This window comes from Engystomops pustulosus, chromosome 6, assembly GCF_040894005.1.
Source record: "Engystomops pustulosus chromosome 6, aEngPut4.maternal, whole genome shotgun sequence".
NCBI lineage: Eukaryota > Metazoa > Chordata > Amphibia > Anura > Leptodactylidae > Engystomops > Engystomops pustulosus.
Window position 1 is genome coordinate 137,036,584 of NC_092416.1, and position 18,045 is coordinate 137,054,628.

An 18,045-nucleotide genomic window follows, 5' to 3' on the forward strand; every position below is an offset into this window, starting at 1 on the left:
TAATGGGCAATTTTTTGTTTTTTTATTATTATTAACAAAAAGACATATTCATTGAAAATCAAAGCCAAAGGTGAACACTCCCCTATACACGAGGAATGGCAGGGAATTAATGGCCAGATAACATCTCAGAAGTGTGGTTTATCATTAGAAGAGGCACAGGTTGGCTATACTTCAGTCAACTTCATATCAGAGTCAGGTGACCTGATAGCAGATGCATTACAGATGACTCAGTATGTGCTTCCCCTAAACATTATTACAACACTTCATGTGACTAGAAGGTCACTTGTCTGATCTATAGGGCTGACTCTAGCACAGTCCTGCTTCCTCAACTGGAACTTTAGTACTGAAATGAGTAAAGTTCTTACTGGGAAAACTGAAATGCAGGTAATTGGGATGGAGGTGATTCTTCCTCAGCCTATTGTGGGAGCTGTAGTAGTGTGGACTGGCCTGGGGGCAGGTATGTTACATTACGGGATCGGGATAATTGGTAGGCAATGTCTTCAGCGGCTTCCAGTTTGCGCAGCTCAATCAAACCATCGCCAGCTTCGGCTAAGGAGACTGCAATGAGCTCAGCTGCCTTAGAGTCTCCTTCGGCAGATATGATGGCCGCCTTTTTCTGTTGCTCTGCCTATAGGTTAAGAAAAGAGAAATTAAGTTACTGCAATCTTACAATTCACACTAAACGTGTCTGGTTGCAACTTTTACATTACTTACAGTGGCAAAAGACATAGACATTTCTATTGCTGTAATTTCAGGGAAAATGAAACCGTCCGATCATATTTTATATGGCAGAATAAGGCACAGTTCACATCTCCATCAGGTCTTTGGTGTGTTGGACCTCTACTGGTTTTGGCTTAGAGTAACTGAATGATATATCCAAACAGGTGAACATCTTTCCATTATATGTGTTCTTTGTATAGTCGCTAGTTTTGGCTCCAAGTAACTGAAGGAAATAACTGATGACCCAATGGAGATGTGAACTGACCTTTCTGTCACTGTTTAGCCTGGGTCATTACCGGGTTCTAGACTTCCTATAATATTGCCATTGACCGTTTCTTATTACCTTTGACTACAAGTGTCTGCCCCACTCCCTCAAACCATTTAGATATCAGAATTACAGATGCAAATACTGTAGGGGTTGCAACAAGTAAAAATAGATTAAATATCTGCTACAACAAATAAAGTTTATATTAGTTGCTTGCAACAACAAAAATACAATTTTAGTGCAAATTGTTTTCTGTCCCCACTCTTCCTCCTATAGTATATGACCGGGGAGGACTTTGCTCCCTGGTAAAGGGAGTCGTTATACGAGGGATAGGACGTTTCTCGCTCCCTTGACTGAGTGATGGAACCAGAAACTCATTCAAAGTGGATATTCATTATTTCAAACACATTGGTGCACTACACCTGTATACAAATCAGAGGCGATATTGCAACTCAGTCCCATTTACTTTGGGATGAGCTCCAATAGCCACTATGTACAAATGTGCTGCATTTGGAACAAATCATGTTTTTCTAAACCTGGAAACAAGTTTTTACCCAAAATTCTCTTGAAAAATACTTACCTTCTCCACAATAAAACGGGCTCTCTCTGCTTCCTGCTGGGCCACTTGTTTGGCTTCAACTGCTTCTGTGAACTCCTTCCCAAACGTAAGGTGGGTCTACAAGGAGAGGGAACATACCTTACACAAAGTATTTACCTCAAGTCACAACACTCATTAGAAGGCTAGGGTTACACAGCGACTTTGGGCAAGTCCCATTTAAGTGGGCCAACAAAACATTGGGAAAGTAAATAGGGTGGCACGGTGACTTGCATTTTACTGTGGCATGATGGTTACAAGAAATCCATGCTGTGAGACATAACTTCATAAATAACCACATGTCTAAGGAATTATCAAAGACTCCTTAGTACATCCAAATCACCAAAACTTCACCTTTACTGATCTGTCACACTTAAAAGGAGAAGTAAAACTCTCAGGAGGAACAGGAGAATACAGCGTCCTCTCAGAATATCTACATTTCTAGGAATTTAGTGCTATGTGCCTAGATATTGAGACATTATGTCTGCTTGTTGAGCACAAATCTACTGAGAAGCTGAAATCCTGATCATTCTGGATTACAAAATCAGTGCACCCGGCAGCACTAACTCCTATTCTCTGATTTTTTTTCTTATCTTACTTTAAGTCTAATGAATTTGTCTCTTTTTAGATCCAGTTTGTAAACTGCCTTGTTTAGGTACAGTAGCCAATGTTTGTATAATGTAAAGTTCAACACTTTCAAGCATACTTTGTTTAAATTCCTCAATATTCTTAACTTATCTCTGGCAAAATATGACTCTTCTCTGCTTGTTTTCACATGACTTTGGAGGAGTTAAAGAGGCAAGATTTAACATAAAGAATTATAGAAAGGACATTTCATACTCTTCCTGAGGGAGCTAGTATTTTAAATGGGGTAAAATATGGTGACACCGTTCCTTTAAAGTTTATTAAGCGTTGCCAAATAGTTCTAATTTCCCTTGACCTTTCCCCAGAGGACACTGGTTTTATGACATTGAATTTTTGATTACAAATGGCCCTAATTTGTCTCTCAGGTCACATACCCATCACTTGTCTAGAAAAGTTCTCTCCATGAGGAAGGCAGTAAATCTGCTATTTTAGGTGAAAGACAAGAGATAGTAAATATTCCTCTTCCCCATTAGTTTAGCAACTCATTCTAAATAAGTGCTAATACGCTAAACACCATTTCCCTGGTTACGGGAACAAAGTGTCAACAAATTGAGGTTTAGGAACATTGACTCCATAATCTGCCCTCTCCATGAACTTACCAGGGACACGTCATCCAGGATGAGACCAAATGTGGCTGCTCTCTCCGTCAGATCCTCACTGACCTGCCGCGATACCAGCTCTCTCTGGGTAATCAGCTCGCCTGCATCAAAGCGGGCCTGGCATAGACACAAAGCAAAAGACATTTCCGCTAGATTACAATGCATACAATATATACAATGTTTAAGGGTCAAAGGTCTTTTTTGAGGGCCATTCTCGCCTGCAGAAGATGTATGGGTAATGCAGACCCAAATCTACAATCTATTTACGATATATACTTATGATAAGGACGCATGTGCAAGCCAGCCGAAACGCGCGTCGGGGCGTTGTCATTCCGGGCAACGATCATCTTCAATATGGGTAAGGTATACTGCACTTATGTATCACGCATGTTCATGCATTTTGTTTACCATTAGGTTCCACTAAACTGACTATTGTCCTATACTTCCCATTTATACTTAATTAAGGCCATTGGTGCCTCTAACTTATATCTAATTTTCTCGATGATCTTGTTGTTTGGAGTGCAACCTCATCTTGTGTCCCCCTTGGGGTAGAATCATTTTAACCAGTGTTTGTCATTTGTTTTTTGATTTAAATAAAGTATTTCTTACTATTACTGTTTTTTTTGTTTCTAATTGTGTTGGATCTTTCCTTCCACTTTTTCAAGAGGAAGAACAATAGGTCATATATTAGTTTCTCCAACTAGCCATATGGTACCACACCATGTAGGGAGAAGGACAGGTCCCAACGTATTACCACACACCATATTTTCCTCCCTACTTTGGTTTGTTTCAATTTTGTGTGTTAATACGCCCCCCATAGACCGCAATGGCTGCACGGAAAAATACATTACCACTCCGTACACAGGAAAAAGATGGGACATGTCCCATCTTTCCCCGTGCCACAGCCAGTGATTAGGGGGCAAGCACCTTTTAGAGCACAATCTCTTAATGACCCAATCATTTCTTCCTGGCCAAGGAGCCGTAAAAGGGCGTGTTTATTACTAAATTAATAGTTTAGGTTGTGATGGCATTGTTCTATTGGGATACCATTTATTTTTACATAGAACTAAATTTTAGAGAATTGTTTTCTTTAGCAATTTGACACACAAAAGAAATTCGGATCCTAGTCAAGTCTTTTAACCCCCTTAGTGACCAAGCTCATTTGCGCCTTGATGACCAAGGCTTATTTTTTCAAAACGTGCGTCTGTCACTTAATCCAGTAATAACTTTAGAATGATGTAATTTACCCAGGTGGCTTTGAGATTTTTTTTTTGTTTTTTTGTGACATGCTGTACATCAAGTTAGTGGGAAATTTTGGTTGATATCATCAGCATTTATTTATGAATAAAAAAGGTGAATTTGGTAAACATTTTGAAAAAATTAGCTATTGTCAAAATTCAAAATGTTCTTTTTTTCAAACTGATAGTAACTCAGCGTTGTGTCATTTTATAAAGTGTCCTTTTGTTGTATTATGACGCTAGAAAGATCACAAATCTAAAAAAAAAAAAAATTCTCAAATTTTCAGGAAAATTTTAGAATCCATTATTAATTTCACCCTCAAACTATTCAAAACAGCAGGTAGGAAGCTTGTTAACCCTTTTTACAGAACTTCAAACAAAATGAAGGTTTGATTTGGAATTCACTAATGCTCATCATTAATACATAGCTTTAACCTTAAAATTTACCCAAACTGTATAAAAGTAGAAAATTCACCTAGGATAGAAATATATATATTCAGTTTCTTCCGAGTAAGAGGACACCCTCTACATGTGGATGTAACGTGCAGGTGAGGGAGGGAAGGGAAAGAGCACCACTATTTTGATGGGATAGTTTTCAGGTGCCATGATGGTTGTACTTTGAAACGCAATCCAAAGGCTCCACCAGTGATTGCATGGTGCCGTAAGACTGCATTGCCTTTTTGTTTAGTTAACGTGTTGGAAACACAAACCCTGATCCCAGAGAATTTGTATCTTTTTGTCATGTAGTATAGGGGGGCATATTAACCCCTTACCGCCTTTTCCATTTTACTTTATCACTCCACACTTTTAAAAAACAATATCTTTATTTTTCCGTGTACAGAGCTGTATGAGGGATTATTTTCTGTGTAACAAATTGTTCTTCATAGCGACAGTATTTTATATTCCATGCTGTGTACTGGGAAGTGGAAATACAATTCATAATGCAGTAATATTGACAGGAAACCACATTTATGCCATTTTCTTTTGGGCCCCGTTTTAGACCTGTCACTGTACGCTCCAAACAGCATCTCTAATATATTCTTTGGTTCGCTATGTTCACAGGGATAACAAATGTATATAGGTTTTATTAGGTGTTACATTTTTAAAAATCCTTTAAAACCTTTGGTACCAAAAAGAAAACAAAAAAATAAATTTTCATTGCTACCATTTTTTGGACGGTGCAACCTTTAGATCCCTTTTTATTAAATTTTGCGAAACGCAAAAAAAGTGGCGATTCAAGTTCATACTAATGTACTGCAATAAGCAAGCACAGCAATAAGCAAGCACAGCAATAAGCAAGCACAGCAATAAGCAAGCACAGCAATAAGCAAGCACAGCAATAAGCAAGCACAGCAATAAGCAAGCACAGCAATAAGCAAGCACAGCAATAAGCAAGCACAGCAATAAGCATGCACAGCAATAAGCATGCACAGCAATAAGCATGCACTGCGGTGCATTGGAAGTGTCAGCCTGCTCTGTACAGCTGGACTGAGCAGGCTCTGCCTGGAACAGACCCAAGGACCTTAGGTCCCTGGCTGTCCGACAGAGAAGCCCCCTGCCCCTGAAGGCACGTAGATCTAACGGATTACACAGGCCAGATCAGTACTCATTTCGACCTGGACTGTTGGTGCAGGGACCCGGCTCTTCCCTGCACAGGGAGCCCGTGCAGAACTTAGGCTAGGCCGACGGAGTAACCCCTATGGGTGGTTATTCAAGGGTTAAGAAACAACAAAATGATATTTGCAATAACGAAGAGATGTACGAGACACCTATTGCTTTTAATATAGCTCTTCCTTGTTAGCATCGCCATTCATTCTGAGAATAGTGTTACATTGAACTTATTGGCTACTTTATTCCAATGATAATTTAAAAAAAAAAAAAAAAAACTTGTATGATAATTAAACCTGGAAGGACACCAAGGTGTACAATTACATTATAGTGCTTCAAAGGCTCATGGATATCCCACAAAGCTTTCATACCAAAAATTCCACAGCAAAAAAAAAAAAAAAACAACCCACAAGCATTGCTTTTCTCCTGAGCTGCATTGAATTTAGAGAAAACTGTAAAATAACAGCGGAGGCGATGCAGAAAAAGTTAATGGTGCCTCGATGGGGTCTTATTAAGTCTTTTCTAACCATCTCTACAAATCCCCCTCAACCATAACCCTCGGACCAGAACACTACTACTGCTCCTCCTTCACCAAGAAAGCCCCTTATGGTTACATCCTTGGCTTTCCCATTTTATTTCTCTCCCTGGGTGGACCATGTGGGGGATTACAGGGGTGAAATATCATGGTCAATTTCTGCAGATTCTAAGAAGCTCTGAATGGGAAATTTAATCTACCTGTAATTGCTTCTTTCCACTATATTGAACTGCATCACATGTTTTGGGGCAAGTTCGGCTCCTTCAGCCTGGCAGTGGCATATACTACACTGGAAGTGTTACTTTGGATGTCCATAAGGCTCTCACCCAGTCCCATGCCCGCTTACAACCCCTGGCACTTTGGCCCTTTGACAAGGCCATCCTGCATTGGAAAGATGATATCCGTGATCTATCCGATGAGGATTAGACAGAAGCTGAAATTACTTTCTTTGATTCTCTGGAGAGTGCTAGCGATTTCCCGATTCAATAAAAGTTCCTTCACCATATTTATTATACCCCCGTGAAACCACATGAGTGTGACGATTAATGACATTTGCTTCTGCTACACGGTGAGGGGGGAATTACCCAAACACGGAGAGCCCAATGAACCACATCAGACCCAACGCTGGTGCTCCTGGCGTCTACATGTTGTTTTAATTAAGCCACAGAACTACATCCTGGCTTTACAGTGAATGTGACCAACCTTAGGCACATGCTCTGACCGTCTTACTGAAGTGACTGCCATGTGCCAAGAGCTGTGAACCAAGGTAAGCAAACATGTTTTTAATTTTTTTTAATTGTGACCCTGGTGATGATATAGGGTGATTTGGGATCCTAAACCAAATATCCATAAGGACCTGTGGGTGGTCTATTGTCCCAAAGCGCCCTGACACATCAAATGCTAAGAGAAGCGGTTTTGCAAAAAAAAAAAAACCCCCAAACAAACCATGTACTTTAAATGGCCACCATGTAGTAGTACATTGCCCTTTCAGGCATAGTATACAATACATGACTATGTACTCACCACCACTGACTTCAAGATCTCAGTAGTAATGGATGGTAAAACTCTCTCATCATAGTCCTCACCGATGCTCGTGTATATACGCGGTAACTGACTTGAGATGGGCCGGAAAAGGATACGCAGGGTGATGTTTACGTTCTGCAGATCTGTGGAAGGATAACTCTTATTATTAACCTCTGCCTGTACATCACATTCTTGTTAGCATTATATGGTACTAAGGTTTTATTCTCACCTTTGCTTCCTGTTATTACTGGAACATTACGGGGACGTGAGCGGCAGTCAAATATTATTGGTTTCTGGACCCATGGAATAAGGAAATGCGTTCCTTCATCTACTACTAAATCTTGAACGCCTCTAAATCGGTCAAAGATGACAGCATGATGACCTGCGTCCACTAGAGGAATGAATAAGAGTTATAGCATAGTGCAGGTTCAAAACTGGGTCAAGACATGGACCTTTTAAAGTGTCCTCAAACCATTATGGAAGAAAACTGATTTACCAACACATAAAATAAATGACTGACTGGAAAAAGATTGATGAATAATCCGTTAGCATAACTTTATAAGTTTATTTTAGAAGAAAGGAGGCCATGAATGGCAAATAAGAAGATTATCACAGTCACCAGAGTATGTATAAATAATGGAGGGATGGTGTGAAATAAAAACTATTCAGGAATGTGTGTGTGTTTTTCATGTTACATGCAAATCTCTTTCATATGAATCTAGGATTTCATGAATCCGCAGGTATTAACTGCTTCAAACTTAGGTAACAAGGCTCCCTTTAAAGAGGCACCAACCCTATCAGCCCAGGACAGAGTTCATGAAACAGGAACAAATCCATTAAATCTTCCGGCAGTCCTAGGCAACTTATGAGATGCTGCTCTCAGCACTATTTTACAGCAACACTTCATTGACTGTTTGGAACTGCTTGAAAAGTGAGAAGGTGTTGAAAGAAGTGCATTATCTTTGGAGTTCCTCATGTTGGACCCACCGTTCTTCCTAAACAGAGAGACCCTGAAGAGAAGCTACATTAAGTCTGAATTTGCACACCTTGTTTCAACTGTATTGGTGGCCTCAGGCGGCCGATACATTAAAGAAGTGGAAGAACAGGTAGCAATAAGTTACTGCTTAAAATGGCACATTGGCACATCAGGGTAAATAAGTGGATTTTGGTTGTAGTTTGGGCACTCGGTCTATAAAAGGTTCGCCATCACTGCTATAGACCATAGTTCCTCAAGCTATGGTCACGAACTTTAAAACGAAAGGCCCTGGCATCCCCGTATAGCTGCCAGAAGAACTTACCATTATATAAGGCAGAGTTTACAACGCCCCCAGCAATGGCTAATCCCAGGCCAAGCTTTCCAATCGATTCAAACAACTTTGCTGCCATTTTCTTGAATATGGGCCTGCAGTGACAAAGACATCAGACACAATTACTATGCAGCATTCAGTCTGTTGGCTGAGATCAACAAGCACAGGTTTGTCACTACTTAATTGCAACTGGATAATGTGCAGCGACTTATTGTTGTGAATCTCACCCACATGCTACATACCTGAAAATCTACAAAGCAAAATTACTGCCGCAATTAAATTAGATAACACGATGTTAACAAGGGTCCCCAATCTATGAATGGAGCGACAGGTCAACCAAGCTCAAAGTTGAAGACACGTTCACACGTTGCGTTTTTTAAAGGATATCCACAACCAGGATGAAGGATTGTAGACCATGCACACTGATATCGTGGTGTGTGCCCCCTATGGTGGGATCTGCTCTTCTTCAAAGGACATTACCATCAGATTTACTGACAGATGTCCAGAACTTAATTGCTTGTTGTTTAGCTAGGGGATGACCTTACTTTTGTAAGTCCTGGGATGGCTGGAAAACCATAAAAGACTTAATCTAAAAATTTAAACGAGCCGGAGGCGCTGCAGGCTACATCACTCGAGCGCCTCTCTGCTCCACCGCCAGCTTATATATATCACGATCGGCATGTAGGGTCAGGCTGCCATGAACACAGAGGGGGATTGCATATATTAGCTGGTGGTGGAGCCAAGAGGTGCTTGGGTGACGTAGCCCAGGTGATGTAGCCCGCAACACCTACAGCTCATTTGAATTTTTTTAAGTCTATTTCCTGATTTTCAAGCCATTCCAGGATTGATAAAAAGCAAGGTCATCCCTAACAACAATGACAGTAGATGTCCTATAAACTTCTTATGCCCTTGTTTTTAAGAAAAAAAATTAGCATTAACACCCAATAATTGCATCATTTTAAAAAACTTTTTTTGTAGAAACAAGGACATAAGAAGCCAAAATGGTTACAATCCTTCATAGTGGTGGTAGATGTCCTTTAGATGCAATTCAAACTTGATGGGAATGGGCTTGGCTGGAATGCATAGGTGCTTCAATCGAAACACAAGCATTCTGGAATGAGCTCCAGGAATAATACAAAACACTTGATGCATTAAAAACGCAACTGAAAGTGGCCTCACCAAAGTTACCAAGTTCTGTACTTTATCTGGGACAGTTCCATAAAGTATGACGGAACATGCAAAGCTTAATTTATACGTGGAGGTGGGACCCTCTGTTCTCATGAGCCATAGTGGCCCAGTGGTCAGACCACTACTCAAGAGCAAGCTATCCCATTCCCTATCTTCCAATGGGGTTTAGATGTAAAGGAAACCTCTAGTCCGGAATACACAGAGGTATTCCTGATGGTAGATCCTTACATTGCATTTAACTTTAATCCATTCCTTACCAAAAACTTTATCCAGATTAAATTCAGAGGCTACTGCGGCGTGGAGTAGCCTGGCTAAGTGCCGGGGGCTAAGGTCCTGTAGCCCCTGAAGTCTTACCTCCGTGTGTGGGCTGCAACACTCTTCGCCTTTTCCTGTCATGCTCACACATGCGCAGTAACTTCTTCCTCTTTCCGCGGTACTGCGCATGAGTGGGCATAGCAGATTAGCCGAAGAGCATAGACGTGCCGCACACGGGGGTAAGATTTCCGTGGCTACAGTGACTTTGTGTAATCTTAGCCCTCGGCAGTCGGCCAGGCGTCTCCGCACACCAGTAGCCTCAAGTTAACCTACATAAAAGGATAGATCAAATTTTTAGTTAGGTATGGATAAACATTTAGGTAAAGACAATGAAGGGCTTAGTAGGTAGAAATGATCTACCATCAGGAATACCCAAGTGTATTCCTGATGGGAAGTTTTCATTCAAGGAAATCTTTCACCTGTATTTTTGAAATATTTTTTTGAATTTCAATACTCCTTCATAAGGTGCTCTATACAAACAAGGACCTTATTCCGGTGCCATATTAGTTATATATTAATATAATTTTAACTTTCTAGGGAATCTGTCACCAGACTATACCCCTCTCCCCCACAAACAGTACCTTCTTCTGTAACATGCCCGTCCCTAAGTTGACTTTTTAGCATACTTGTAGGTTGCAGCCTGAATGAAAAATGGTCTTTTATTATTTTGTAAGATGTCAGCAGTCAACCTGCTCTGCTCACTCCATGCTTCTGGTGTCCCAACCCTGCCACCCAATGGTGATGTCATTCTCTGGCTATCTGGAAATCTAAGATGCAGCGCTATGATGCCAGATGCATGGGTTGGGCGGGGCAAACTGACTTCAGGAGGCGGGGTTACCTGACTGCATCTTACAACAGAATAAAAGATTATTTTTCAATCATACTGCAGCCTAGAAATATTGTAAAAATATGTACGTATTACAGAAGGTGGTACTGTTTGTAAGCTCCGGGGGCCTTTAAAACTGCAATTCTATGCAACATAAAATATTAGATACAGGGATAGTTGGACATACAAACCCTTGGGTGGAGATCTAAACCCCATGACTAACTGCAGGTTGAGCGGAAATTCTCACCTTTAAAATGGCACCAGAAGCATAGCACTGAGGTCACAGGCCCCACTCCAGCCTCTATGCATGACTGATCTGAGACACAAGGAGACTGTCTGCATATGATCAGATATTTCACACCCTGACTGAAGGTGATGTTATGCTGGTAACAGCTTCTCTCTCCCAGTATGGGCAGACATGGTAGACACATGCGGCTATGCATTAGTGCAGGCATTATAGGCTGTGTACTAGTGCTGAGCACACATAGCAGAGTATGCAGCCCCTACACTAATATATATACGTCCTATACCAGTATATATACATAGACACTGCTCTCTACCATGACATCCCCACATCATGTGCCCCATTCCCAGGCTTCCCGCCATTCCTTCTACACCCCTCCATCTTACTGCACACTCACACTCCGCTCCCTGCGCACTTGCACGTCCTCTCTCTTGTACACGATACTCTCGGCCTCCCCGGCTTCAGCACTCACCTCTTCACTGCTCTGACCTCCACATGAGACACGCAACCTTCTACGCATGCGTAACCTTTGTCCTTCAGTAAAACTCGAACGTTATTCGCCGGTACCCTGCGCGCTGCATCTTGGGATTTGTAGTGCTAGGGGATCTTTCCGGCTAAGGTTAATAGTACGGATAGACTACAACACCCATAATCCCTCGCGCTGAGGAAGACGTTTCCGTACTGTCCTTGGCACATGGTGACAGGGGGCGGAGGCAGCGCACAGTGGTGTAACAAGTGACATTTTACTGCAATGTTAATGAAGAATATCACGCGGAAAACATTTCAGGATAGAAAAAACATTTAGAAGTTTTGAATAGGAATAGCAATTATGGACAGCATTGCAGCCCTTTAGATTTGTCACCCAGCTTCCCAGGAGCCCTGAATGGTAAATTGTGCAAATATATGCAGAGAGTCTTGGTAAATCGCAGAAATGTACATAAGCAGCACAGATTTACACTTATCATTCCAAAAAAAATAAGAAAAAAAACAACAACAAAAAGCCTGTAGCATGGATCCTTGTAGGCACAGCAGGACATCTCCAAACTTTTGGAATAGAGAAAGATGCAACAAACGTTGCTGTCCCTTACAGGAAACCTGTCTGTGGGATTGGGGACACTAAACCACCTACAGGCCCTTATGGACTGTGGTTTAATGTCCCCAATCGCCCTTTATGAGTTCCAACGTGGGGGCAGTAAAAAAAAAAACATTAATACTTACCTGCTCCAGAGCTCTTTGCGCCTGTGCAGTGCGGAATTGAAGCCAGAGTTGTACACCCCGGTTTCACTGCACATGTGTCCTGGGTAAAGTGCATGCGCAATCAAGTTGGGGTCATGTCCTGGCTTCATCCTGCATCACAAGAGGAGGAGCGGGTAGGCAAGAACTTCAGATGTGAGTCCGATATGCCTTTAAGAGCTCATAAAGGCCTTTTTGGGACCCCCAAACCACAGGTCCACATGGACCTGTATTTGGTTTAGGGTCCCAAAACTGGTGACAGGTCCTCTTTATAGGTCATCTACAATCAGTTTAGTGATGGTAAATGTGTCCTAGTAATACGTTTCTGAGGACTTCTTTTATTATAACTCTATATCCTGCGGAAATATAGAGTTATAAAAGTTATGCAAATTATCTTAGGGTGCTCAGGCTATATCACCCGAGCACCTTAGAGAGCCTAGTATTTTTATGTATGCACACCCCCATAGAGCTAGCAGGGGTGTGTGTGTTTGGAACCAGCCACGGCCGCTGGTGTTACGGGGGTGTGCATACATTAATATACTAGGCTCCCACAAGAGCTTGGGTGGGTCATTTGGGTGCATATATTTTCGCGAGATATAGAGTTATAATAAATGAAATCGATGTTCCTCAGGAACTTCTTGCTAGGTCCCAAATACCATCACTGATGAACATGTCCTTTAAAGAAGAAGAGTCGACACCAGTTACCAGAAATGGAGCATCCAGTTTAACTAAATCTGAACCCAGAACCATAACAAAATTATTTTGTTGTAGCTTGTAGTTGTCTGGTGCTAGTCTTGTTAGACAGGACTCAATCAGATGATTGTATTTAGCACAGTAGAAGCACAGCAAGTTGATGCGGTGCTCCATGCAGTCACTTGGTGACATGGCTTGAATTTGTATGGATTCTTCGGCATTTAGTGGTTTCTTTTTGGGGGAATAGAAGTAGTAGTGGGAGAAGACAGGCCTGGGTGGACAGCGGAACCATTGGGCCACCTTGCTGTCCCTCTGTCCCTGCTGTGCTGACCAGGCTGTCAGCTGTCAATTTTGAATAAATCCCCAGCAGTGTCACCAGCAAAGCACCCCCACACTACACACCTCCTCCTCCATGCTTCACAGTGGCATGTAGGGTCCATTTGTTCAACCTTTTCTGCATCTCACAAAGACACGGTGGTTGGAACCAAAGATAATAATTCATTTTATATAGCACTCATGGATTACATACAGCTGCACAGAGCTTGCCAAATCAGTGCCTGTCCCCCTGGGTCTTACAATCTAATCAACCTACCAGTATGTTTTGGATTATGGGAGGAAAATGGAGGACCCGCAGGAAGCCCATGCAAACACAGAGAAAACATATAAACTCTTTGCAGATGTTGAACTGGATGGGACTTGAACCCAGGACCCCAGTGTTGCATGGATGTAGTGCTAACCACTGAGCGACCGTGCTGGCCAAATCTCAAATTTGGATTCAGACCATATTTCCACTGGTCTAATGTCCATTCCTTGTGTTTTCTTGTGCTTGTTGCCTGTCCTTAGCAGTGGTTACCTAGCAGCTATTTTACCATGAAGGCTGCTGCACACAGTCTCCTCTTATCAGTTGTTGTACAGATGCTGCTAGACCTCTGTGTGGCAGTGACCTGGTCTCTAATCTGAGCTGCAATTTCCTGGGGGGTCCTCATGGGAGCCAGTTTCTATGTAGTGCTTGATGGTTTTTGAAACTGCACTTGGGGACACTTTCAAAGTTTTCCCAATTTTTCTGACTAACTGACCTTCATTTCTTAAATTAACGATGGACACTCGTTTATCTATACTTAGCTGCTATTTTCTATCCATAATACAAGTTCTAACAGTCTATTCAGTAGGACTATACGCTGTGTATCCATCTGACTTCTGCACAACTTATGGTCCTAAGGCAAGAAATCCCACTTATTAAACCTGACAGGACACACAGGAGTGTGCAAAGCAGTAATCAAAGCAAAGGTGGCTACTTTGAAGAACCTAGGATGTAAGACATATTTTCAGTTGTTTCACACTTGTTACATTTATAATTCCACATGTATTAATTCATAGTTTTGATGCCCTTGGTGTGAATCTACAATGTTTATAGTCATGAAAATACAAAAAACTCTTTGAATGAGAAGGTGTGTCTAAACTTTTAGTCTGTACTGTATGCTGTATGTGAGTGTATATGTTGTATATACTCTTTGTATATGTGTATTTGCTGTATGTGTGTGCATATGCTGTATATACTGTACGTATGTGTGTATATGCTCTATGTGTGTATATGGTGTGTTTATACCTTATGTATGTGTATATATGGTGACGATATGCTGTATATCTAAGTATATGATGTTTATATACACTATATGTATGTATATAAAGTGTATGTACTATGCAGTATGTGTGCAAATTTGATGTGTCTATACTATGTGTGTAAATGATTTGTATATACTGTATGTGTGTGGAAATTGTCAGGCTTCTGAGGAAGTGAACCCCCTGGACCACCTTGGACGATGACACAAGCCGACACCTGGGACCGGAGTCTAAGATTTCACCAGATCCCGCCGCAAGGCAGGATGGTCTTTCTGCGGCGTGGTGCCACCAGGCCGTTCCACAGGCGCGACTTGTCTGCGGTGGTAGCCAAGGTCGAGATACAGAATCTGCAGGCAATCTCGTAGTCGGGGACAGGCAAGTGGTCAAGGCAGGTGGCAGAGATTCAAGGTCAGGGACGGAGCAGGAGGTCAGGGCTGGCAGCGAAGAAGCAAAGTCAAGGACAGGTCTGGGGTCCCAACGGGTGTTCAGAATAACCAATTTTGTCAGGTTCCTAATCTAAAAACCCTAAAGTTAAAAAAATTAATCCACAGAAGACATCTCTGGGGCATCTGAGACTAGAAAAAAATGCCTATTCTTGAGGACTTCCATGTAGGAGAGAAATAATTTGACTACTTTCTGTGCATCATTACTTGATGACTGAGGCCTAATGTGAAAATATAATTTGCAACTCTCTCTAAGGCTCCTTTAACATGGACGTTGTGGAGACGTATATAAGGCTGGAAACATGTGGCCGGATATACTTCCTCATAGACATCTATGGAAGTGATTTTATGATGCTGCCCCCTGTGTATTTCCGTCCGCTTCTAATATCAGAATATGCTATTCATACAGACTTCCATTACAATGTACATTAATGCATACTTTTGGATAACTATTTAAGTTTTTTTCATTTCACATGTGGATTATCAGAAATAACCCCTAGATGTCGCTGTAATACGGATTTGAGAACCTCATTGGGAAAAACTTGTGTGCGGTGACGGTGACTTGCAGCCACTAGAGGTTTATGGTAATGATTACAGAATTAAGGGAAAGTTGGCAGCAGAAAATGCCTAACAATGCACTTTTGCCAGTTGTGTTTATTTATGAAGCTGTGAGTGCATAAAATGTTGGCATGTCCGGGAAACACAAATCACAAGTGGCAGAAATCATTGCTGTCATATGCAGCGCTGGCACATTGATTTGGAGCTTTTGCTAATAAGCAGTAAGAGTCTTCTCAGTGCTTTTGGTTTGAAACCATATGTCAGCTCTTTCTAGCAGAACCCTTTCCTGGATGTCTCCGGGGTCAGTGAGGATAAGTCTAGTGTGTTGGAAGAGGTCATACTTCTTCAGAATTTGTCTGTGCAGGCATCATCAGATTTTTAGAAGGATTTAGAGAAAAGGATAATCATACTCTAGTACTCTGGTACATTCTCTAGAGGCGCATGTGCTGGGGCATCATGGGGTTGTAAACAGCAAGCACAGAGAGAGTGAGATCTAACAGTCAAGATGGTGAGTTGCAAAGAGCTACGGAATATGATGGCGCTATATAAAGATTATTATTATGGTGTCAGAGCAGTGATGAGGCTTCACTATATTCTATAGTCTTTTGCTGGAGCGTTTATTTATAGACAGTTATGGATATTGTTGCATGTAACAGTGAGCTTGGAAAAGCATAGGCCATGAGGGTGCTGACAGCAACTGCTACAGTAAACCCGGGGAAGAGCTGTATGGGTCAATATACGAAAATCCATCTAAAACAATACACCACCAAATGACTGGCATATGTTATTTTATGTCCACTTTAGGGAGAAAGTATAGGGGTCTCCCTCAAATAAATTGGACTTGTATCTGAAACATTCTTTATAGTTAATACCGCACTGGAGAGCTTTTCATGGTAAAATTCCTCTGCTGTCCTTTCTGAAAATACAGTAGATGAATATATAAACAATGAACAATAGCATGGGTAACGAGGAACCCTATCTTCAAAAGGCATGTAAATAAGCTGATTGGTGAACTGTCCATTGGATAGAGCAGTGATTTTCAACCAGTGTCCCGTGACACATGGTCAGGTGTGCCGCGGGGAAAGTTCCCCAATCTATGGTGCCCCCTGTGTTTTGTTTCCCAGCGATGCGCAGTCACAGCTTCTTACAATGTAGGAGACGTGTACAATAACACATGCGCAAGCTTTGAACCTTGTGCGACAAAATGATGTCCCCCGAGGCCGGCGCATCATCCTGAGAGTGGAGAGACTCTCGCATTTGCCCACCGCCAAAGTAATGCCCGCCAATAATGCTGACTATATGAGCTTTTGCCTGAGTATATGAACTGTTGGCAGAATACTCCAGCAGTATACTGCATATAACAATGAGAAATGTAAAATGAGAAATACTATAGTCATGAGGCTGGAGTACTACAAGTACCAGCTCATATGCTGAGTATATGAGCTGGCACTTGTACTCTGGCCTCATGGCCATAGTACTTCTCATTGTACCCCTTTATATTGCAGTATATGAGCCACATAATAATCAGCACCAAATACTAAAAACAGGGAGAAACTGAGAACTGTTGAGGAAGAGCTTCGTGTGTGTCTTTCCACCATTCCTGCCAGGATAGCCCTTTTGTGTTTATCGAAACAGGCCCAGGTTTCACACTAAGTGAGTGAGTAAAATAAATTTAGAATCTATATTATTAACTATATGTATAATATGACTGTTTTAGTGTCATTTTGTGTTATTTTGGTTGGTGGTGTGCCCCAGGATTTTCTAAGTATAAAAAGTGCGCCACAGCTCAAAAAAGGTTGAAAATCACTGGGATAGAGGATAAGTATTTAATCACTGGGGACTGGGGGGGGGGGGGGTTGGGGGCATTTTAACTTCTGGGACCACTAGCAATCTTGAGAACAGTGTTTTGCAAGTGTGTTGTAGAATCTGATTGAATGGGTTAAATGATGCTTTGTTAAGAAATGAAGTGTAATGTGAACCCATAGCCAGCAGGTGGCAGCAATGTCTCTCTATTATATGTGTTCAATATTTTACATTCTTCTGCACTATTTATTTGCATCAGCTATAATCCGGCTCCTATAAAAGTAGGACATTCATGTGACCTGGAGTTTACTTGGGTCATAAAAGAATAGCTCAATATTCCATTCCCAGCTATTAGATTCCCAGAATGGATTGCATGGCCCCAATACCACTCATCCTTTAAAACTCGCTTAAAGTTGTAGATATTGTGGAAAGTGAGCTTGGAAAGCACAGACCATGAGGATGCTGACAGCAACTCCTACAGTAAACCAAGGAAGAGCACATCAAGGATGGGTCAGTGAACGACAGCCCAAGAAGTAAAACAGTACACCACCAAATGACTGGTATATGTTATTTTATGTCTCTGTTAG

The 18,045-nt window shown here is 41.6% G+C and overlaps 1 protein-coding gene across 3 annotated transcripts; it reads right to left on the bottom strand.

Annotated features, from left to right (window-relative positions):
• On the bottom strand, positions 1-11,726 carry PHB1 (prohibitin 1). Of its 3 annotated transcripts, none has more exons than XM_072111252.1 (7): positions 11,581-11,726; positions 8,527-8,630; positions 7,458-7,619; positions 7,229-7,371; positions 2,825-2,941; positions 1,566-1,661; positions 1-628 (listed from the first exon to the last, which is right to left on the bottom strand). In XM_072111252.1, exons 2-7 carry the CDS (start codon positions 8,612-8,614, stop codon positions 416-418), a joined length of 819 nt encoding a protein of 272 aa, XP_071967353.1. In that variant the 5' UTR covers positions 8,615-8,630; positions 11,581-11,726; the 3' UTR covers positions 1-415. The 3 variants fall into 3 exon arrangements, with proteins under 3 accessions (XP_071967353.1, XP_071967354.1, XP_071967355.1); XM_072111253.1 differs by having other exon boundaries at positions 11,506-11,656; XM_072111254.1 differs by lacking the exon at positions 11,581-11,726 and adding an exon at positions 11,500-11,521.
• Positions 11,727-18,045: the final 6,319 nt, after the last annotated feature.